Source organism: Portunus trituberculatus, chromosome 19 (genome assembly GCF_017591435.1).
Source record: "Portunus trituberculatus isolate SZX2019 chromosome 19, ASM1759143v1, whole genome shotgun sequence".
Taxonomy (NCBI): Eukaryota; Metazoa; Arthropoda; class Malacostraca; order Decapoda; family Portunidae; genus Portunus; species Portunus trituberculatus.
Genome location: NC_059273.1, coordinates 4,543,971 through 4,568,353, shown reverse-complemented (window position 1 = coordinate 4,568,353; position 24,383 = coordinate 4,543,971). Strand labels below are relative to the sequence as shown.

At 40.4% G+C, this 24,383-nt stretch overlaps 1 protein-coding gene across 1 annotated transcript; it reads left to right on the top strand.

Moving 5' to 3' along the window:
* Nucleotides 1-5,313: 5,313 nt before the first annotated feature.
* Nucleotides 5,314-20,983, top strand: LOC123506042 (SAFB-like transcription modulator). The gene is made up of 16 exons (XM_045257882.1): nucleotides 5,314-5,534; nucleotides 7,769-7,850; nucleotides 7,984-8,253; nucleotides 10,971-11,122; nucleotides 11,323-11,344; nucleotides 12,467-12,590; nucleotides 13,511-13,557; nucleotides 14,067-14,200; nucleotides 14,368-14,521; nucleotides 15,026-15,372; nucleotides 15,505-15,644; nucleotides 15,748-15,888; nucleotides 16,761-16,904; nucleotides 17,262-17,525; nucleotides 18,469-18,651; nucleotides 20,294-20,983. Exons 1-16 carry the CDS (start codon nucleotides 5,409-5,411, stop codon nucleotides 20,448-20,450), a joined length of 2,487 nt encoding a protein of 828 aa, XP_045113817.1. The 5' UTR covers nucleotides 5,314-5,408; the 3' UTR covers nucleotides 20,451-20,983.
* Nucleotides 20,984-24,383: the final 3,400 nt, after the last annotated feature.

The following is a 24,383-nucleotide window of genomic DNA, read 5'->3' as shown; positions in this document are numbered from 1 at the left end:
CCACAAAAAAAAAAAAAAAAAATGAAACCCCCATAACTTTCCGGAGAAGCTGTTTAGATCCTTGTTAATTCGTTATTGACAGAACCTATAACATTCTCGAGAAAAGGCAAAGTATTTAATAATACACTCCTAATTTCAAAGATGAGAAAGACAACTGCAGCTCTCTCCCTAACTACTTCAATACAGTATGAATGTGAAAGAAGAGAAAATAGGAAGGAAAAGGTGAACTGTTCCTTATACATTTGATTTCAATATAACTCGTTAAATGTATGTATCATTACTCATTACTAATAATACTCACGATCTCTTTAAGTGATGCCACATTCTTTTTTCCGATATTCAATAACATGTATTTCTGGCTTCCAATTTGTGCTATGTGTAGTGTTGTGTGGAGGGTGAGGTATGCTGCTGTAATGTTGGTTGTGGTGGCTGAGTGTGGTGATTGAATGAGTTATGGATACTTGTGGTGTGTGGTGTGCTGCACTTATTAATGACGTGTGGTATGATGCAGTTTTGTGTGATGTGGGTATTTATTAATTTACCTATTTTTTGTAATGATTAGTGTTGTGTGGACTGTGGAAGGCATAGCGTCGTCCTGATTGGCTGCCTCTTTCCATGGATGACCCTTCATATTCCTCTCTCTCTCTCTCTCTCTCTCTCTCTCTCTCTCTCTCTCTCTCTCTCTCTCTCTCTCTCTCTCTCTCTCTCTCCGTTATTCTATCTATCATAAATTTTCCTCAGCCTGTTCCATTAACATCAGATATGTTACTAAATTAAACTTGAACACTAACTCTTGTTAGATAAGTAGCGACCAACTAGAATAGAAGGGTAATATGGAAATGGGAAGATTTCAAGGGTAACCAATATAAAGGGTGTTTAAATAAAACGCCTAAAACTCACTGGACACACCCAATATATATAACCTACTAAAATCACTCCTAATACACACCCAAACAGCTTAAAACACACCAAATTAAAACACACTCAAAACACCACACAATCCCTCAAAATGTTCCCAAAATACAGTCAAAACATGCAAATACGAAACACATTACAATCTACATACTCAATGTACGCAAAATATACCTAAAAGGCCTAAAACATACTGAAAACACATAAAATGCACCAAAAACATACTCATAAAACCCTACAACACTACTGAACACACTTCAAACACCCCAAATATATCCCAAAAGCAACAGTATGTTTTACAAAAAACGTTAACATTAAAAGGGACACTTATTCAAATGTTATACCTTGGCTCCTCCTCCTATTCCGCTTCCATTCCTAATTTCTTCTTCATGCTCCTCCATTGTTTCTCATTCATCTTCATTCTATTGCTTCCACTTACGCGCCTGAGCCTAGAAACACATCAAAAACACTAGATGTTAGACAAAATATTGAAGAAATGGAGGGTGACTTAAGTATTGTGGCTTGGCTGCTCCTTCTCTTCCTCCTCCCTTCCTCCTTATCCTCCTTTATTTCTCCTTTCTTCCTCCTTCTGCTACCACTATCTACACCTACACACCTGAACCTAGAAACACGCGAAAACACGTAATCACTAAATATTAGGCAAAATATTGACGAACTGGGGTGTTGGAGAAGAGGCGCCAGCCTGGGGCTGTGATGATTCACCACCTGGGCTGTGGTCATCAGAAAGAACGGGAACGGGGATGGCTCGGCTAAATTATGTAAATAATCTGATTTAAAAAATGACTTTTAGAAAAAACGAAGCCACGGCCAATTGCATGTTATTTTATGACGTGATAAATATTTAAACTAATTTTCAAAATATCAAAATATCTCCAGCTCAATTAGTTAAAAAGAAATGTCTAAATTAATTACGTTAAAAGTATAAAACATTTTCAACAATAACTTTCCTAAAACGTCCTGGAAAGTCAAGCCATTTTCACTTGGCGAGTATTTTACCACATTTCACGGAGTCTGAGCTATCTTTTAAGGCATTCTACAGCGAGTTAGACCGAGAAGCAGAAACGTGAGCAAATAAAATAAAGAAAAATAAGACTTTTGTTCAACAGCACCAACACCATTTCATAGCTCACATATTTCTCTCAATAGATTGATTTCACACTCAAAATAGCATAGACGATTCTTCGATATCATAAAGACTCGCTTATAGCTTCAAATAAAAAATGTCAAAATGAGAAATTGAAATTTTTGACCGTTAAAAAGCCTTTAACATACGCCAGAAAACACCACTAAACGCTACATAGTTACCCAATACAGGCACGAAAAACACTTCAAACACAACAAAACATTTATAGAAACCATAAAAACATACCATGGAAGCGTAATATTACCGTTAGGAAATATTTGAAAAAAAAAAAATTTGATCCAGCAGGCTGCCAAGGGGAGGGTGGTGGCTTTATCATCTCACCAAGCCAAAATTAAGCCATATAGGGAACTTTTGATTATGGGATATGAAATAGTAGACTGGTAGCTGCATTTTGACACATGTATGGCTTACGATAAGTGAACGAAGTAAATAGCAACTGTTAATACTGACGTCTTGCTTTTATAATGATCGTTATACTATTACCTTTTAATATTTGCGTACTGTTTTTACTCTTATATGTAAAGGAAACCTAAAAATAAGTGAATGACCTTATAAATACCTTTAATTTATGAAGATGAGGCAGTTCGGAGGGTTGTGGCAAAGTCTTGCACTGCTTGTCTTGCCGCTTGGTGCTAATTGGTGGTTGATGCTGCTTGAAAACTGTCACTTCACTTCACTTCACTTGTGTGTGTGTGTGTGTGTGTGTGTGTGTATACATGTTCTTGACGTGTGTGGGGGTGTTTTGAGTGTGTTTACGAGTGTTTTCGGTATATAAAGTGTTTTCTGAGTGTTTATGGCTGTGTGTGGGTGTGTATGGGTCAGTATAGCCCACCGCCACCATCACTGTTACCACCACCGCCACCACCACTGTTACCACCACCGCCACCACAAGACTACTGCCGTTTTAACTAGTAGCAGAAGGTATGTCTGTCAAGACACTACGTTTGTATGTCTATGATAACTTTGTATTACTAAATCTATCATCAATGAGATACTATACTTGTAAAGATATCACATAATGATTTACTGGTTATTGTGACATCTTTCTCTTCGTTGTCGTGTCCAGCTTTGGTTATTTGTCAAAGCAGTATGTATTAAATTGTATCTAGTTGTACAGCGAGTGTTGGCAGCTCCCGCGGGACAAGAAACGAGGTGCTTAAAAGGCAGACTATTTAATTTTTCTCAGAGGTTGATAGACTGATGATTTACCTGACTGAGACCAATTTAATCAGAGAGTTGTGATTTATGTGTATATATTTATTTTGTACTGTAAATATTTCAACAATATTATGTATGTAAATAAAAGTATGAAAGTATGTATTATTTCAGTCTTGCGTGATGTGATGTGAATGTTTTCCCTCTTCATGTATATGTGCTATACGTAGTGATGCTACGTAGCCACCTTGAGTGCTTGTGAGTTAACCCTCCCTCCCCCATGCCCTGACAAAGGACATGGATAGGAGTAGGATCCTTGTGTGAATGAAGCATGTATGAGAACCTGAGTGTGTATAATGTTAATACATAAAAATGAACATAAAATAAAAAAAAAAAATAAATAAATAAACAAATAAAAAATATTTTTTATAGAAACCCAATAAAGTTTAAATCTTAAAAGAATAAATAAATTAATGAAAAAACGACCTAATACCCATGCTAGGGTGATAAAAAAAAAAAAAAAAACACGTCATAAGAGCTAAGGCAGCCGGACTGAGAGTGGGACCTGCGACTGTCATTCTCATGATAAAAAAAAAAAAAAAAAAAAAAAATGCCTACACACAATTCATTATTTGCTGATTATACAGTAACTTATTATATTAAATCATAACGTATTTTTTTTCCAGGCACCAAGGATTTTTCTAGGACTGTGTTAAAAGTGTATATATCGAGATAATACCTAAATTTGCTGTATTAGAAAAAAATATTTATCACATTCAAATCTACTAAAACAATGGCATCGAAGCGAAATAGGACATCTCAAGGATGTATATTATCAAAGGAATCCTGTGTGAGATAAGAGTGTATCATTAGCTGAACCATGCATCCATTTACATTTACGGTCATTCAGTATCTATCACAGATTATAAGTCTTTTAGGTCCGGAAGTCAGTACGTTTGTATTCTAAAATCATCCCAGCCAGTAATCTTGATGAATCCTTGGACGCTACACCCTTCCCTGGTAACCATCATGCAATGCGCTGGGGATTCAGACTCTGACAGTCCAGTGTTAGATTTTTTATAGTTTAACCTTAAGTCTTTGCCCGGGGGGGTGGGCTACAAGGCCCATCCTCCTCCTTTGTTGTAATTATTTATTAATCCAATAACAAATGTATCAATCAATCAATCACCATCATGCAATGCGCTGGGGATTCAGACTCTGGCATTCACTAACCGTGCTCTACTGATTCCCCCGAGAAAACGATTCCGGAACAGGTTCCGCGGGCTGATGAGTACCAGCCAGCGCGGCTGGTATTCATTAAACATCGAGCTGTCGGTTCCGAGAGTGTATTCGGTATTTACTAACCGAGCTCTACCGATTCTACGCGGAACAGGTTTCCGGAACCAGTTCCGACGGTTCCGCCCGTTCAAGGAACCGGTTCCTTTAATACTTGAGTTTACGGTTCTTGCCCGCCACTAGTCTGAGGTGAGGTGGTTTGAGTCGTGGGAGGTAATGAGTGTTCGTCCATCCCAGAGGAACACCCTTCCTCGAGTCAAACCAACCTTCTAATCTTATTTTTCCATAAATTATCAGTTAAGCATAATTAAGAAAAAGACTCCTATACATAACAAATTTCTGACATGTACTACAGTATACATATGTGGAAGATGCAAGTTATTAATCTGATTTCGGTGAATGAGTTTAAAAAGTAATAATATTTTCGAAACATAGAAAGTAAAAATACACCAATACACACAAAAGATAAAGAATATTCATGAAGTGTTATTTCTTGTAAACCATACACGGAAAATAAGGGACAAGAAATATGGAAGAAAATTATCAATTTCATTTCGGCATATATGGTTTCATCAAGATTACAATTTCCTCTACACATAAAATATAAAAACCTAAATATATACATATCTATACCCAAGAAATAACACAGCATTTATACATTCAAAATCTACCAAAAAATATATGTAGAGGGAGAAAGAAAGAAAGAAAGAAAAAAAATTAGTGTGGCAGCAGAAGAATGGTTGCCGCTGTTCGCTTGGTCCCTCCCCCAGCCAGGCCCAGCCAGCCATGATGAACCATCCTGCGCAGTGAGAGCAAGAAGCGCCACGAGTTGCTGCAAAGGAACGGGTGATCATAGCACATTATAATTGCTTTAGCCGCTATGTCCTCTGATAGCAAGGCGAGAAAAATAGAGGAGTTACGTGTGGTGGATCTGCGGGCTCAGTTGGAGAACAGAGGACTGGACAAGACAGGAATTAAGGCTGTTTTGATAGAGAGGCTGAGGAAGGTGAGAATGAGTGTGTGGGAGAGGCAAGATGGTGGTGGTGGTGGTGGTGGACCTGTATGTTATTTAAGCCTTTGTTTCCTAGATTTTCTTTTTTCCTTGCGTTTTGTGTGTGAATTTTGTGCTTGCTTGCATGAGAGATTTAGGAAGGTGAGAGGAGAGGGAGAGCGTGGGAGAGGCAAGGTAGTGACGGTCGTGTAGTTTATCAAGTCCTGGCGTCTTTATTTTCCTGTTTTTCCTTTTTTTTTCTTCCTTGTGTACTTTACTTGCATATGAGATAAGAATGGTGTGAGAGAGCGAGAGGTAGGATAGTGGTAGTGATGGTGGTGGTGCATAGTGAGTATCCTCTAACTTGGCTTGATAATTGTAATATTGGTAAAATATGCATGAGAAAGGCAGGCTAATGGTGACTGGTGATTATGTCGCATAATGAAATATCTTCCAGTTTGCCTTAGTGTTTACTTTTTAGGTGTTAGTATTGGCTTGTATTGATGTAGAGAGCATGGGAGAAGCAAGGTAGTGTTGGTGTTGTGCAGTTATTAATTTTTAGATGTTAATATTAACATTCATTAATCGAGAGGCCATGAGAGAGGTAAGGTAGTAATAATGGTGGTGGTGGTATTGTTACATAGTGAGATATCTTGTTGAAGGCTGTGGTAATCTTCAAAATCAGTCAATTATTAGAGATCTCCATCAGTGCTTTATTTTTGTATTATAGGCATCGAAATACAAACATTGGTGAATTCCTTTTTACTTAATGTCAGTGTTGATGCAATAGATACCTACCAGAATCTGTATTAGTCTTACAAGGTGATCATGGACAGGATAGTTGACTTTTTATTTATTTATTTATTTTTTTTTAGAAAGGCACAATATAACTCCAGCGTCTTATTATTTTTTTATATATATTTTTACTTTTTTCTTCTAGACTACACATATTCCACTGTATACATAATAATATGATAGTATAAAGTGGTAAAAAAGCCACAGCCCTTTTACCCGCAACAAGCTTGGGAACCTGTGGGATTTTGGTGTCTGGTGAGACAAAATAAGTATTTTCTGGGTAGTAAATTATCAGAATCACTTTAAACACTGTAGTAAAGATGAGGTTAGGTTTTCTTTTTTTTTAAGTGAGTTTGTTAGAATATGTAAAGCATGGTAGTGGTTAATTTTCCGACATGAGAAATTTTCTTCATTGTTTTTGTTATTATGATTGCAGAAATTGCTTTGTTTGTTTATTTTTTTAGTGATTCTGGTCATGTGTTTGCCATGTTTTTTTGGTGATTCTGATAATTTATGCCACTTAACATGATCACTCACTTTATACAATACTATTAAGTGTCGAAAAAAATGTCATCAACCTTCTTGATGCTTAAGGTGACTTGGGATCTCTCCTGAGCCTGGCTTTTCTACCTCCAGCAAGTGGGATCTGTGGGAATGCAGGGCTTTTTGATGGGGTGAGATGAAAATGAGTATTTTCCGGGGAATAAGTAATCAGAATTGCCAAAAACATGACAAATATGTGACCAGAATCATTTGAAATACATCTTAAAAAGAACATTTTGCAATCCTAGGAAAAATTTTGCACCATATTGGAAAATAAATCTACCACTGGAAAAAATCACAAAGTACTGTGCTTTACATATCCTAATCTAACTTAACCTCAAACCTTACCTAACCTAACCTTTACTACCATGCTTTACAGAATCTGCTGTGTTTTATGTGATTCTGATAATTTACTCTGGAAATTATTAATTTTTATTTCATCCCATCAAAATCCCTCAGGTCCCCGAACTTACTAAGGTTAGAGGGTTGGTGGCATTTTTCCGCCACTTTGTGTTACCCTAAACAATGGGTTTTGTGAAGGACTGGAAGAAGATAATTGAAAAATAAGGCTCTGGAGATATACTGGACTTAGTAAACTAACATAATCACAGATTTTTACTCATATATTGCTGTAGTACATTAACATAATCACAGATATTTACTCATATATTGCTGTAGGCTTATATAAATAGATATCAGGGATTAAGGAAATACTTTAGCCTACAAATTTAACTCAGCATGTTAGATGCTTTAAATGTGAGATATTTCAGTCATCAGGTCATGAACTTTCAGGCTAAAGCGAGATATTTGTTGTTATTTTAAAGTTTCACTCAGCCTTACAGCATAGTTCAGGTATTTTCAGTGGAAGGGATATGAATTTTACTCTTACTTTACTCTCATTTAATTTTCAGGCTTTGGGAGACGATGGACACAACCCTGATGATTATGAGTTTGAGACCAGCTTTGTCGCAGGCACCCCTAAGCAAAGCCGCAGTGAGTAGATTTGTTGGGTGACTTGAAATCAGGGAGGAAGAGAGGCAGTTGGGTGGACTCGAATTGATGAGATAGATAGACATGACATTAGTATTAATCAGTTCAGGTTGTTTTAGTAGCATAATAATTTCAGAATCAGTAGATCGGGAAGCTGAGGAGGAAATGGCAAACCATGTAAACGGTGACTCAAGCATCAACAAGGAAGAGGAAGAGGAGGAAGAGGACCAGGAAGAGTCACAGGAGCAGGAGGATAAGACACAGGGAACAAAAGCCAAGACAGAGAACACAGAAAAAGACGGGAATGGGAAAGACCAGTCATCCTCAGAAAGCAAGAGTGACGCAGGCAAGACAAAGGAAGCTAAAACTGAGGAGTGGGATTCAGGGAAGGAGGAGAAGTCTGAAGGTGAGTCCAGGCCCATTCACTAGTTGTCTCCTAAAAGGTATTGAGTCAAGCAATAGAGTGAGGTGAAAGTATGCTTAAAAAAAACAGAGGAGACAAGAAATAAGAAGTGGAGTGCAAGAAAATAGGAAGTCTGAAGTAGAAGTCTCTAGAAGGGTGTTGTCACAGGTTGCAGTGAGTTGAATATGTGCTAGGGTAAAGTTAAGGGTGAGTCAAAGATTCTAATGCAGAGATTAAGGAACAAGTTGGTATAAAGGAATAGGGTGACACGGAAAGAAGAGTGTTGGTGTAGAGATAAGTGTGGGAGATGGTAGTGTAGAAGTTGGGTCTATTGGATTCTACTGAGATTATCATATAATAGTAAATATTTTATGTAAAAATATATTATTTCTATTATTTACTTTATTTTTATGTAAGGGGTGAAATATGGCCAAGGGCAACAAAGACAATTTAACAAAAAGGTTCACTTAGATGACAGTCCCTGAGCAGTGAGGTATCGACATATCTTGTTGCAAAAAAATGTAAGGTGCTTACCACCATGTTATAGGTTTGAGACCTTGTCTGTATTGTACTGATGAGTATGTTCTGTTTTTTAATGGGTTTTATAGAGAATGGCTTTAACCCTTAACGTACGGTGATCGTTTCGGGATAATTGTAGCGTCGTGTGCAGAGAGGCAGGGATCATTCAAGGAATGATGATTTTTCCGCGCTAAATGTTTGAATCTCTTCCCCTCACTATTGGTCCTGGGGCAAGTGGAGGTATCTGGCAATTTTTCTCGCCACAGTACTTGTAATATGTGGTTTCTTTTCCTGGTTTGCACATAATTTCATATATCTGAGTTCGTATTTTCAAGACATGAAAGTGCAAAAGTTCCTACTTTTACATCAAATTCAAATGCCCGAAAGGAGAGAGAGAGAGAGAGAGAGAGAGAGAGAGAGAGAGAGAGAGAGAGACCACACACACTGTATTTCTTAGCAGCGTGTTCTGCCACAGGTTTGGGGAGATTTTTTTGATATGCAATAATTTTGCTCTCAGATGTTAGAAAATTACATTGTACTCAGAATAAGAAAGACAAATATGCTTTTATAAGGAAAAAAAATCTTTAAGCATTTTCGACAGGTGTGATTTTTATCCACTGTAGTGGATGGAGAGTAAGTCAGCTCCCCGGATTTTAAGGGTTAAGAATGAGTTGTAGGGTGCAGATGGTATTTCAGGTCCACACACTAACATATTCAAAATATAAATGAAAACTGTATATGGTGATAATGCCAGGTGGTAGGACTCACAATGGAGTGGTGTGTGGGGAGTAAGTGACAGTGTAGGACATGTAAGTAAGTAGTAGTCAAGGTGAAAAAAGGAAGGTTTCCAGAATAATCAGTTGCTAACTCTTTCAGTATTGATTAACTGATATTTACCACTGTTGATAATATTGTTGAAGCAGTCTTGTTTTTCTCTCTTTCCACTGCACAATATTGTCCTCATTCATGCATAACATAATATTTAACATTGGAATTTAAATGTTTAAGATTTTTATCCACAGCAAGACTAGAAAGGAAGCATAATAAACTGTCTTGTATGAGTGCATTTCATGATGCCTCCAGCTTAGCCTCCTTGGGTAAGTGTGCTCAAGGTGGCGTGAAAGATATACACATGGGGAGTAGAAAAAAAAAAAAAAAGTAATGTACTGCATGGACAAATAATTCTGACACCACAGAATGACAGACAGTGATAAGCAGTAAACAACTTAAATACACGTTGGTAATCCAGCTGTTAGATGCATGCCATAACTAACCAGTCAGTGCAATATTACATACAGTAGGAAGAGTTATAGCTTTTGAAAGATTTTATGTTCGTATATAGTTTTGTGTACACGAGTTGTTCAAATCTTACAAACAAGCCAGTTAAGCAAGCTAACCCTTCCACAACATCAGGTGTTGCACTTAATGTTTCTTGTAGTCATCAGACACCTTGTGCTGATACTTTTTTTTTTGCTATGTGTACACAGATGAGTGTTGCTTCAAAATGATGGGGAAAATATTGCTGCTAAAATCAGGTTTCGGAACAACATTAGAAGACAAACAATAATTTGTTTGTGGTGTACTGAAAATACAGGGAAGGGGGCTAATGAAGGAGGAATGAGAATATAGTTAATACTATGTGCTAATATAAAAAAAAGGAATAGAGATTATAAGTATACTATAGTTGAGTAGAGGAGAAAGTGAGAATCAGTATTCTTTTGGTGTGAGATGGATTGGTGAGGTGTGCATGTTGTATATTAGGTAATCATTCCATGTGTCATTAGGCAGGTGTTCACTGATGCAGGTGTTTTCTGAATGATATACACTTTTTCTCTTAAGTGGAGAACGTTTTGGGTGAACGGCTTGGTACCCTCCTGGCTGGGGAGTAATTAGGAGGGTCAGTTGGTGAGTATTGCTGCTGGTAAGGTCATTATCCTGTAAGCCATTTTTAGGAGTCTTTCAATATAGGCAGTGTATGTTGAGGATGAGTTGGAATACCCTCCTTGGTTACTTAGAAATAAAATGCAGTGCAGGTAAGCATATGTTATTTCATGTATTAGGTACATGCAAGATGAATTTCTTTAAATTTACCAAACATTTACTCTGCATCAAGGGAACCAGGTTAGTGAATGCAAACTGGTCAGTTGACTTTTGCTCTGTGTTGGGCTTGTGCTATATTGTCCCTTTCTGGTGTCGGGCAGAGCAAGCAACGATGAGTGAAGAGGAGGTTGGCTGTGGTGACGAAGACGACACTCGCAACATGGAGGACGACTCCATCAACCTCATGCTTGAGGAGGAGGAAAAGATGCTTGAGGATGAGCTCACATACAATGAACCCGAGCGCCATGAGCAGGTGAGGCAATGGATCTTGTTTGGGTTGACTGTGTAATACATAGAAGTCACTGTAATTGTATTAGGTACAGTGTATTGAATTTACTGCTAATACTTTGAATTTTAAAAAGTTAGCCAAGGTTATATTTGCCAATATGTTCTTTAAATTGTAACTGGGAGGAGTTAATTCACCTCTAAATCATGTTTTCTCTCTTGTTTCAGGAGTCAGCTAAGCATGGGAAAGGTAAGATTTGTATGGGTTTGTAGTCTGTAAACTTTATTTTGTTTGATATTAGGTAGGGACAATCAAATCTGGGCACAAACTGAAGGCTCATGCATTTGAGTGATTTTCCAAGAGCCAAGAGCAAGCCAGCAGGTCTGTGCCACAGCTGATGTGAGGAAGCCCAAGGTATGTCCAAGAGTAATTCAAGGGTGCACCATGGATGCTTTTGGAGGACATTGCAGCAAGGACACAGTGTTTTACTTCAAGTGCTTCATTTTCCACTCACCAGAAATGGACTGGATCTTTCCTAGACATGCCACTCATCAGTGTTCAAGAGAGATGCCCCATTTTCTTCATGAGAAGACAGAAGATTACTGTTTATGTGTTTCATGTGTGAGTCTGAAGTTTGTTGCCCATAGGTAGGATTTATGCTAAATATAAAGCCTGATATTGGCAGCCAAAATGCATCATGTTTTCCCTTTTTATGCAAAGAAACCTCCGCCTACATTTGGAATGAGTTCCTTAAACCAATAGCGTTATTCTCTAGGACACTTGAGTATATTTTGTCCAGACCATGAAGAATGAGAGGGGGTGAGGGGGACCCAGGCACCAAGAAGAGTGGTCAGCAGCAGCAGCAGCAGCCGCAGGTGTGGGGTGGTTTTGGGAGCACTGGCTCAAGGCACCAGCTTAGCTGTCTGGAAATTGCACCTTAGTCATCTTTACAAGACATCTTGTAGCCTCTCAGTAGTACCTTTTCAGCATGCAGTCTTGTCTGTATGTTGCACAAGATGTGAATAAATCTATAGCCAGCAGCAGCGACAGCGGTGATGGAAGCAGCAGCGGCAGCAGCAGCAGGCAGCTTCTCCTCCTCGCCCAGCAGTGCAGTGTGTGCAGCCGAATTTAAGTTGGCGAGGTCCCCCTACCCTGTGGTCCCCCCACCCACCCTTTCAAAAGGATGCCAACACAGTTCGAGGGGCGGTGACAGCAGCAGCAGCAGTGGCAGGGGCACCGCTGGGACGCCTCTGCCTCTGCTCCGTCCAACTTGAACCCTCACAACGTGACTCGCTTCTGGCGCCGGACTTGAGCGCCGCCCGCCAGAGGGGAGCCACGAGGTGTCCTGACGAGTGATTGACTGGCCCACAGAACGCTCACACGCCAAGGAGGGCAGCCCCGCCACGCACGCCAACGCAGACTCCGCTTCGGGGAAGAAGGACAAGGACCTGGACAACGAATCACAGGATAAGAAAGAGTGCGATAAGCCCAAGAGGTTGGTTCCTCACACTGGGTTTGTATCATCATCATCAGCAGCAGTCAGTCCTGCTACTGAAACATGGGGCATGACCTCCCTTGCTGTATACATCTGGTAGAGCAGTCGTTATACTTATACTCTAGTCTCTTGTCTTAACAGACTGCCCTCATCCCGAAACAGTTGGATGTGGAAGCAGGATCTCCACATGCCAGTCTGGCTTATTTTTATCCTGTGAATTTTTAATTTGTACTTCTTCCTTGTGCATTTTTGTTAGTTGAAATGGAGGGAATCTTTGGTTTAGCCAAACACAGGCTTAAATTTGTGGCAAATGGTGTAGTAGGGTAGCAGGCAGTGTGGTGGGTGTGGTGTTTGGGGTGGTGGTGTGCTGTGGATGTTGTGTTGTGTTGTGTTGTGTGGGGAGGAAAGGCAGTGGCAGGGGTGGAGATGGAAAGTGTGTGTGTCTGCAAGGAGTGAAAGGATGGAGATTCTATCTTGAGTTTTCTGTCGTGATGAACGACCACTTCACTACCCAACCCTGGCCATGGAACACAAATATCATTAACACAACATTGGATATTTCCCGTTAAGTGGCATCCCACTTGGTAAGTTGTGACAAGATCCTGGCTTGAAATGTTTTATGCACAACCAATTTCTCAACAAGGAAAGCAGAAAATGTAAAGTTGAGCGGGCGCGGTGTTGCACTTGAAACTTTTCAAGGATATTTGGTGTGTGATTTTCCTTTAGCCCATGGTAATGATATGCATGCTCATCACAGTAATGTGGAAGCTGTTCCCCAAGTCATAGGTACTTCTCAGCTTAGTGATGATAAAGAAAGGCTCAGAATTCATAATATAAAGGCTCACACAGATGTCAGGTGAAATATATCCCTGTGATCAGAGCTGAACACATGCTTACCGCTATGTTTGTTTGGTTCACAGCTCTGGTGATGAGAAAGGGAAGGACGACAAAGCCAAGGATGACAGAGGTGAGCTTTTCTTTGGTTTCAATTGGAGAGCAGCTTGTGCAGCATGCCATTTTTTTCCTACTGAATCCCGTGTCTGACGGCTAAGTTAGAATAACACTTGCAGTCACATGGGCAGCACTAAATGTAAGGCTTGAAGGTTGGAGTGCTTGTCGCTGAGGAAGTTTTTAAGCACAGTAGTGATTATAGATGGTTTTCTTGAGCAAAACCTCAATTTTTTTATGTTGCAGGTGGGGTGAATATAATTCTAATATAACTTATAGACCTAAATTTTGAAGTCACTTGCATGGGATACCTTGTAAAGATCCCTGTATGTGCCATGGTTAAGAAATTTGACAAGACCACTTCTGTAACAGCAATCACTCACCTGATGTGTTACGTTACACATGGTGTGATGAACAAGATAATTGATTATATTGATATTTGTGGGAGTTATTAACCATATCCATACAGACCACAAGACTAAGGCAACTAGGAGGTAGTGATAGCAAGTGACAATTATCTCTGTACAGACCACAAGACTAAAGGTAGCAGCAGCAGCACTAGCAGCAGCAGCAGCAGTAGTGGAAGGAACCTGTGGGTCAGTGGCTTGGCCTCCTCCACCAGGGCTCAGGATCTCAAGTCGGTCTTCTCTAAGTATGGCAAGGTGAGATGGTGGTGGTGATATCAGATTGTATTCAGTGTGATTATTCTATTGAAAATTGTGGAATTGGTCACCCTTGTTAACTGACCATGTGCTCTTTCTACTTTCTGAAGCCAATATTGGAATTGGTTAAGAGTATTGAAAGTTTCAACATAGTGTGGTGTTTGCAGGTGACAAGTGCCAAGATAGTGACCAATGCCAAGACGCCCGGCGCCAAGTGTTATGGCTTTGTGACCATGATGAGCAGTGAGGACGCCACCAAGTGCATCTCACAGCTGAACCACACTGAGCTGCACGGCCGCATGATTCAGGTGGAAAAGGTGAGTCCTCAGTCTCCTTGATTGTAATATTGCAATAGATACAATATTATGGATATGAATAAGAGGTTAAAGACAGTCAAATTTGGAGATGAATTGACTGTACTTCACCGTCTAAAATGATAGTGAGTAGAATTCTCCTGATCAGAAATTTTAGAGATAAAAAATCAAGAGAGAGAGAGAGAGAGAGAGAGAGAGAGAGCAAGGTAATTTTATTAGTGGTAATATTACAAGTAATAATAACATTTGTGCTTAGTGTAGTATGGCTGCATAGATACATGGCAATTTAAAATTTTTTAAGAAAAAATGCATTAGGAAATATGGTAGATTAGAACTGATAAGTCTTAGGGCTCAAAAACTTTTTGCTAGATGAAGACACTACCTCATCACACTATGGTATAAATTATAGCTCAGACTTTGACAGAGGGAGTTCTTTAAGAACTAGAAGACAAATAAGACTTACTGTTACAGTAAGACCTAGGTAACAAAATAAGATTTTTACTATCTGCAGGCAAAGGGAGAACCAGGGGCCCCAGCAGAAATAAGGCCTCATCCACCCGTAAACCATCGGACTCCAAGAAAGACACGAGCGGTGACAAGAAGAAGGAGGGTGAGAAGAGTGATGGAGACAAGAAGGACACAAGCTCAGACAAGAAGGAAGGTCAGGATGAGAAAACTGGGAAGGAGGGCGAGAAGAAGGACGAGAGACGGTCGCACTCGAGAGACGTGAGCAGGAGCAGCAAGGAACACGACCGCAGGAACAGCCGATCCTTTGAGCGACGGCCGGAGCACCGCGGTGACTCTTACAAAATGGGTCATCAGCGCTCAGGGAGACACGAGGTGCTTAGTTTTAAACAGGTAAAACTTGGAGCAATTACCACACATATCACACAGGTAATTGCTGTTCTTAAGGCTTGCTAAATCGTACACCACTCATGATGTGTCCCTGTGTGAGATGTAATGGTCTGAGTTATGCTGTTTGCTCGGTAGATCATGGAGGAAAGGGAGAGGCAGAGAATGCGTGCCAGGGAGAGGATCATGCGCGAGGAGGAACGCAGGCGACGGGAGGATGAAGTTAGGCAGCGGAATATTGAAAGGCGACAGCGGGAAGAAGCGGAACGACTTCAGAGGTATTGTGTGTGTGTTTTTTGTTGTCAAGAGACATCTGTAATTATTAGATATATGCATTTCTCTTTATTTTTCCCTTGGAGTCATTAGTTATTACTTTTTCAGGGAGAGAGAGAAATTGCGAATTGAGAGAGAAAAGATAGAAAGGCAGAAGCACGAACTTCTCCGCCTGGAGCGAGAACACCAGAGGATGGAAAGAGAGAAGCTAGAGAGGGAGAGGGAGGAATTGCGCCGCCAGCAGATGAGGTTTGTCTCAACTCTTGTACTGTTGTGGTGCATTTGTAGCTGCTAGAGGGAGTGAGGTAGTGAGGAAAAAAAAAGAACACTGTGGTACAAGAGAAAGTGGCTGACCTAGGTACTGAATTCATGGTGTAGTGGAGTATACTGGGATGAAACTCAGAGGGTTTAATGAATAGGAAAGTACATGAGAGAAACCATGATGAGATCTGAAATTTTGCCAGATAACTTCAGGCTAGATAGATGAAATGAATTGCCCTTAAAAGCTTTCACAATAAGGGAAATCATAAAATTTGTTGGTAATTTATGTCCATCAGTTGTGAGGAACAAGTGGTGTTTGTGTTCATTGTATTTTATTTAGCATTTTAAGTGAGTAAGGTTCATTATTGTTTTGTGGATACTCTGATCAGGACAACCCTATTGAGGTGAAGAGATGTTGAATAAAGAGTAGTTAATGGAGTAAGCCTGCATTGGTGAGTGTGAGTGGGGTGACACTGATGTGAGGAAGCATCATAGACCTGGAGTGGTTGGCGAGGGAATAGGTAGAGTGGCATTAGGTAGACCAAAGCAGACCAGTGAAGTTATGGACAGGAATACAAGAACGCTAGAGAAGATTAATCATTGTTTGACCATGGTTGCCTCATACAAGCCATTGTGTTTGCATGCTTTGTATCTTAAGCACACTTATATTTTAATTTTGATGCATATTTTTGTTTTGATTATAAGAATATTTGATTTTATATGCTTTGATAAGCCATTTTATGTTGATTTATCTTATGTTTTTTGCCACAATGTTTACATTGTGGGAAGTGAAATCCAGCAGCTTCATTGGAGGTGTTGGTACCATTGTGTGCTGTATAATTATTAGTTACCATCCGTAGTAACCAACTTAGGTACGAAGAGACCCGGAGGAGCATAAAGCGGCCGGCAGACGACAGAGATAGACGCGAGTTCTTTGAAGATCGCAAACGTCCAGCACCAGACAGCCGCTCCCGCTTTGAGTCCAGCTCAGCACCACAGCGCAGGTGTGTGAGAGAGAGAGGGATTAGTGCTTGTGTCTGGTGTGTGTATGTGGTATTAAACGGAAAGAATAAAGAAAAGTAAGACAGGATACATTCAAGAAAAATTAATGGAGACTACTTTTGGAGACATCTTTCCTTAATTACTAATCACTCGGACATCTTTAATTGTTCTACAGGGCCCTCCCATCTTTAAACTGGGTAGAAAATGCAAAATCTACTCTTTTAAAATCCCCTACTTTAAAATGATAAGGAATACAGAAGAACATGGAAGAAGTAAAACATTAAAGCATGCCAAAAATAATAGATCTTTACAGTTAAAACAGTTACTCATGAACTAAAACACTTACTGACTCACTCCAGCAGGAACTATGACCGCAACGAACCAGCAAGATTTGAGCACAACCACGGGAACTATGCCACACATGGCAGCCACAGCGGTGGTGGTGGTGGCCGGGATGATAACCGTGCCCCAGGAGGTGTGGGCGGAGGCAGTCGCTACGAGGACCGGCGGGAAATGAGAGAGAGAGATGAGAGGCGGCCTGTGGAGAGGTCTGGCCCCAGGGATGACAGGGACCACCGGGGACCCATGTCGTCACAGGGCTCCAGAGACAGACCGAGAGAGAGGTGAGGCTGAGTGGTGTCTTGGTAGTGTTTGAAGTGGTGGTGGTGGTATTGGTGGTCTGTGGTAGCGATGGTGGTGGCAGCAGTTTTATGTCTACATGATTTATTTCCAGTGTTATTTTCTATGAATCAGCAGAACTTATTATTTGTTAATTTTTTCTGCATTTATGTACTTCTCCAATACATTCTTGATGGGTTCACTTTCACCTCTCACCACTATGCCTTTGTCATGCCTGTTTGTGCAGTAGAGTTTTGGCACACTAAACACCTCAAAACTTATAGGTACTAATAGGTTTGTCCACTTGTCTGTTGATAATTTTTCTGTGGGTGTTCATGGGATGCATTTGAGTTGAGCACTTGAACCATGCAGATACCATGCTGATGTTTCTGCTTCTTCCCTATCATGAGTTGCCTCTTGTAAGATGAATATATGGGCCTTCATAGTATTGTTTGTACAAAGCTAAAACAAGTAAAGTTATATATTCAGGTTCTAGTATTGGTGAGAACTACAAATTTCTACTTCGCAGTTGTTGAGTGGTGAGATGTAGGTGATTGTAAATAATGTATTTTAAATGCTGGGTATTTGGTTACAATGGGATTGATAAAAGCATGAAAGTAGTACTTTTTTTTTGTCCATCATTTTTGCTCATATTGTACTCCAAAAGGTCCCATCCTGTGTACATATATTCTTCAAGTTGTTTGTCATTTTGAGGTGATAGATTGGGATGGTACTTACATTTCAGTCAGCAGCAAAGACAGTCTGGTCTGAAATAGTTACTTTTCCTGATATCTTCCATATGATGCTTCACTCTGGGAAACACTTGCTTACCTGACCTGGGCACCAAGCACCTATTTCTTATGTTAACCAGTAGACCTTGGTAATTCTTGTAGTGCCCCAGCATGTAGTTTGTGCCGTGTTCATGAAGGTGGTGTGATATCTCTGCAGGTACGGTGGTAGTGGTCTGGGCAGCAGCGGTGGTGATTCTTGGAGGACTGGCGGGGGAGTGAGCGATAGTAAGGGCAGCTTTTCAAGCAGTTCAGCCATGATGGGGGGCAGTATGGGGACGTCGGGGCTTTCTGCCCGTGGGGGAGATTCCCAGGGGTGGAGGTCCTCTAGCACCAATGATAGGTCAGTTGCAGTCTCTGTTGCCTGTTTCCTGTAACAGTAAGATAGTAATGGACATGTTCACATCATGTCCTATATTCTAATGTTAAGTTTTTATCAGTCATGTTTCTCCAAGATTGAGCCTTAAGAGTACTTGTGATGAGATTTTCTAGTGATGCTTAAGAATCACTAGTACAAATACAACAGACTCTTGTCAATATGGCTTTCTACAATCTATAATGTTAGGTAGTTCTTTATAAGAATCCAGTAATTTTATATTATTTACCGGAATCAAATCTAATTCAGGTTATTTGATTATTGATAAAATCTTGCAGTTTTGCCTCCAGCATGTGAAAACAGTTTGCCCAGTCTTTCCTGCAGTAAGATCCTCCTTAATCAGGCATTGTTGCTTAACTTAGTTATTGTTTTCCACTGCCATGCTGTGTAAATCACTCGTGAGAACATTTGTTGTTCAGCATAAGGGCTGCTTCTGTGGCCTTTGTTGCTGGTGCAACACCAAGAAGCTAACCACACAATCATAACCTTCGACGTTGTGCATTATCTTACATGCAGTGTGAGGGTCTACAACACACTTTCACTCATGGTAGTAACACTGCCAGTATGCCAGTATTTAATACTGTGGATTAGACATCTTAAAGGGAATTAATGCCTTCACTTTTAGAGACCTGCTAGGTTGACAGGGGTCTGTTGATACATGCTTCACTTAGATGATTTGGTGACCATATTGCTTCATTAGTAAGATCATGTGTAAACCAACTTTTGTCCATGTTCCTTTCTTGTAAAGAGTACAGTGGATGACTCAAATGTTATTCAACACTTATACACCAAACTTTCCTTATAAATGAAAAAGTGTAGTGGGATGTGTGATTAAACAAACAGTATATTCACACTGCCAGCAATCCCTACTGCTTCCTAGCTACTCTGCTGCCACCACACAATTCTACTACACTTGATCATCTTTGTCCAAATGAAGTTCTAAAGATGATACTGGGACGGGTGGCAACCTGTGATAATGTTTATCTACCTTATCTACCTTACTTCATGCAGGAGATTCCATGCACTGCATCTTTGTGGAGATGTCTGTTGATGTGCAGTGAAGGCTATCAAAGGCTGGAACTCCAAAGAAAGAGATAATTATGTCAAGGGAATTATTGAACTTATAGTATTACTGAGTCGTTAATTAACAAGGTGTGTGTAGGCTTTGTAGCTACTCCAAGGCAGAGTAGTAGCAAAATATTGATTACATATGCTGTCTTAATTGTATAGTTACTGTAATAGATTAACTATTTAATCATCCACTGGACTTTGTAATACACAGCTTCAATGTGCACATTTCTGCAAAGCTTAACCTGCATTGCCAGCTTTCCTTCTTGAGCTGCATTTTTCCTGTGTTTGTTGAAAATATCTCATTGTGTTTTGTGACTGACGTGTTAGTGGGAATATCTCATTTGTGTTTTGTGACGTGTTAGTGGGGAGTTTTTGCACCAGTGTGTGAGAAGGAGAAGAGCTTTATAATATGAGCTGTTTGCAATGCTAAAATGTTTGCTTTCAGGTGGGATCTGAAAACATTTCCTAACGAGGTTTTAGGATAGGGAACACTATTGCTTTATAACCACAGATGACTAAAACCTTTATTGTGCTTCAGATGGGCAACCAGCAGCAGCAACATGGGAGGCATGACAGTGTCTGATGTACTGCGAGGCAACATGAGTCATCAGCCACAACCTGGCATGGGCTCCATGTCCATGCCCATGATGTCTCAAAATGACAGGTTTTCCATGTCTAGCTTCCGTAAATATTAGTTCAAAGCAAGTGTCATATCCCACCTGTCAGACGCTGGACACAAGTCAGATGACTGATAGAAGTATGTTTAAGTATTTGGCTAATGCTTTAGCATCCAACACCAACATTATGTTGCTCACAGTCCTGTTGTAGAATGATTTGCAGTTCATCTGTGAAGTGAATGGGATATATTGATGCACAGCACCAGCAGAGGCTGAGTAGAAGTTGTGGAGTGACAGGAGGGCATTGAGCAGGGTTGGCCTTTGGCCCTGTGGTGTGTGGAAGTACACCACCACCCTGGAATACTGACATTTACAAAGAATATTTTAATTTCATTAGATAACACTTTAGATTGTTTTGTTTTCTATACACTAAGTTTGTACTGTATTACTTTTGGTTGAGTGGCTGTGGTGGTGCAGACAATGTGTGGTGTGACCCATGCATTGGAATATCGTGTTTTGTGATCAGTTTGCCACCATTTGAGGTACATCTATTTTTTCATGGAGCATTCCCATTATGTGTGTACCTGAATAAATAGTAAATGTAGCAACAATTGTGTTTACCTCACCTTGCTAACAATCTGTGACTTAGGGTGGTGCTGTAAGCCAGTCATAGTCAATCTGGGTACTAAGTTTTTTCTAAGGGGACTTAGAAGCAATGGGTATATAATATGTAAGAGGAAGAGACTAGAAAATGAAGGAGAGGAAAGAAGGAATAAGTAAAATGAAAGGCGGCCCAAAAGAAAATATTTACTGAAAAATGAGCAATAAAAGGGGAAACTGAAGGAAGGAAAAAAAAGGTTCACTTAATTGCTAGTCCCCTTACATTTTTTTTATGTAAGAAGGGAAACTGGCCAACAGTAGATTAAAAAAAGAGGCCCACTTAATTGCCAGTCCCCTTACAAGTCAATAGAGTCAGCCAAAAGAAAGGGACAAAGGTCTTGAAACCTCTCTCTTAAATGAAGTTAAGTTGTAGGAAGATAGAAATATAGCAGCAGGTAGGGAGTTCCAGAGTTTACTAGAGAAAGGTATGAATGAGAGTAATGGTTGACTTGCATTATAGTCAGACAATAGGGGTGAGAAGAAGAAAGCCTCGTGCAGCGAGGTCGTAGGAGGAGGGGAGGCATGCAGTTAGTAAGATAAGAGCAGTTAGCATGAAAATAGCATTAGAAGATAGCAAAAGATGCAACATCCCGGCGGTGCGAAAGAGGCTGAAGAGTCAGTCAGTCAGAGGAGGGGAGTTGAGACGAAAAGCTTTTGATTCCACCCTATCTAGGTAATAAAACTGAGTGGAACCCCACAAAATATGCGAAGAGTACTCCATACAAGACGGATAAGGCCCTTTTACAGAGTTAGCAGTTGGAAGGGTGAGAAAAACTGGCGGAAATGCCTCAAAATGATTAACTTCATAGAAGCTGTTTTAGCAAGAGATGAGATGTGAAGTTTCCAGTTTGGATTATGAGTAAAGGACAAACTGAGGATATTCAATGTAGAAGAGGACAGCCGAGTGTCATTAAAGAAGAAGGGGATAGTTGTCTGGAAGGTTGTGTCAAGTTGATATAAGCAGGAATTGAGTTTTTGAGGCATTGAACACTACTATAAGTTTTCTCTGCTCCAGTCAATAATCTTAGAAAGATCATAAATCAAGCGTTCTGTGACGTCCCTGTGTGATCTGTGACTTCCTGAAGGGTTGATCCTCTTTGAAAAGACGTGTAAAGAAAGGTGTAGAGTGGTATCATCCGCTTAAGAGTGGATAGAGCAAGAAGTTTGATCACGATAATTAATGAATAATAGAAAGAAGAATGGGTGACAGGGCAGAACCCTGAGGAGTTCCACTGTCAATAGATTTAGGAAAAGGCCGTCTACCACAACTGCAATAGAACGATCGGAAACGAAACTTGAGATAAAGTTGCAGAGAGAAGGATAGAAACCGTTGGAGGGCAGTTTTAGAATCAAAGCTATGTGCCAGACACTTCCAAAAGGTTCTGATATGTCTAACTCAATAGCAAAAGTTTCACCGAAATCTCTAAAAGAGGATGACCAAGACTCGATAAGGAAAGCCAGATCACCACTAGAGCGACCTTGACAGAAGCCATACTGGCGATCAGATACAAGATTGTGAAGTGACATGTTTGAGAATCTTCCTATTGAGGATAGATTAAAAAACTCAAGACAAGCAAGAGATTAATGCTATAGAACGGTAGTTTGAGGGATTAGAACAGTCACAGTAAGAAGGAAAGGTAGAAGTCGATAGACAAAGTTGAAAGAGTTTGGCCAGGCAAGGTGCAAGCACAGAAGCACAGTTTTTGAAAACAATAGAAGGGACCCCATCAGGTCCATAAGCCCTCCAAGGGTTTAAACCAGAGAGGACATAGAAAATATCTTTATGAAGTACTTTAATTGAAGGCATGAAATAGTCAGAGGGAGGGACAAGCCCAGAATCATCCACAGTGGAGTTGTTAGCAAAGGTTTGAGAGAAGAGTTCAGCTTTAGAGACATACGAGATGGCAGTGGTGCCATCAGGACGAAATAAAGGAGGAAAAGATGAAATAAAGTTAGTGAAGATGTTTTTGGCCAGATGCCAGAAGTCTGAGGAGAGCTGGAGTTTTGAAAGATTGACATTTTTTAATAATAAAATTATTAAATAAACTAAGGATCTAAATGAAAAGAAGGATGATTATAATATATATCCGAATATATTTTACATCCGTTATATTAATTATGAAGAAGTAAGGTAAGAATGAAATAGACGATGGACAGAAACGAGACAAGGCTAAAGGTTACACACACACACACACACACACACACACACACACACACACACACACACACACACACCCGGTAGCTCAGTGGTTAGAGCGCTGGCTTCACAAGCCAGAGGACCGGGGTTCGATTCCCCGGCCAGGTGGAGATATTTGGGTGTGTCTCCTTTCACGTGTAGCCCCTGTTCACCTAACAGTGAGTAGGTACGGGATGTAAATCGAGGAGTTGTGACCTTGTTGTCCCGGTATGTGGTGTGTGCCTGGTCTCAGGCCTATCCGAAGATCGGAAATAATGAGCTCTGAGCTCGTTCCGTAGGGTAACTACGTATGGCTGTCTCGTCACTCGTCAGAGACTGCAGCAGATCAAACAAACAGTGAAACACACACACACACACACACACACACACACACACACACACACACACACACACACACACATCCGCGGGGGCCATTAACGTGTGTGGCGGAAGCTGGATATTCGAGAGGGCAGGAAGGCGACGTAAAAAGGTTAAAAGTCCCCGTGAGAATTGGAGAGAAGGAGGAAGAGACGTAATGAGTAAAGTAACACCCGATGAGTGTCTGTCACGCCCTTTCCCCCGTTCATTACACCTCTCTCTCTCTCTCTCTCTCTCTCTCTCTCTCTCTCTCTCTCTCTCTGTCAATATTCTTTTAACCAATTCTTTTCTTTTCCTCACCCCTTCTTTTCACATTATTTTTATTTTCCTGTTCTTTTTAAGATTTCTTCATTCGTTTAAGTTGCCCTCGCCCGTCACCCGTCACACACACACACACACACACACACACACACACACACACACACACACACACACACACACACACACACACACACACGTAACGAAAAAAAAAAATAATATAAGGGCATCTGTCTATCTCCAGTTCCTTTCCTACTTTCCCTTCTTCCTTCTTCCTCATTTACAAAAATATGCGACGCCCCCCTTCTCCTCCTCCTCCTCCTCCTCCTCCTCTTCTTCTTCTTCTTCTTCTCCTCCTCCTCCTCCTCCTCCTCATTTATCTCCTTCGACGGGGCGATGTGACCCAAGTTATAGCAAAGGTGTCAGGTTCTCCTCCTCCTCCTCCTCCTCCTCCTCTACAGAACACTAAAATATCACCTGAAAACGGGAGGTGCTCTCTCTCTCTCTCTCTCTCTCTCTCTCTCTCTCTCTCTCTCGTT

Bases quoted from the DNA above. Each gene is read 5' to 3' on its own strand.
- LOC123506042 (XM_045257882.1), top strand. From the start codon at position 5,409: ATGTCCTCTGATAGCAAGGCGAGAAAAATAGAGGAGTTACGTGTGGTG. The intron at 14,522-15,025 runs GTCCTCAGTCTC...TACTATCTGCAG, and splicing joins GATTCAGGTGGAAAAGGTGA to GCAAAGGGAGAACCAGGGGC. The intron at 15,645-15,747 runs GTATTGTGTGTG...TTACTTTTTCAG, and splicing joins GAAGCGGAACGACTTCAGAG to GGAGAGAGAGAAATTGCGAA.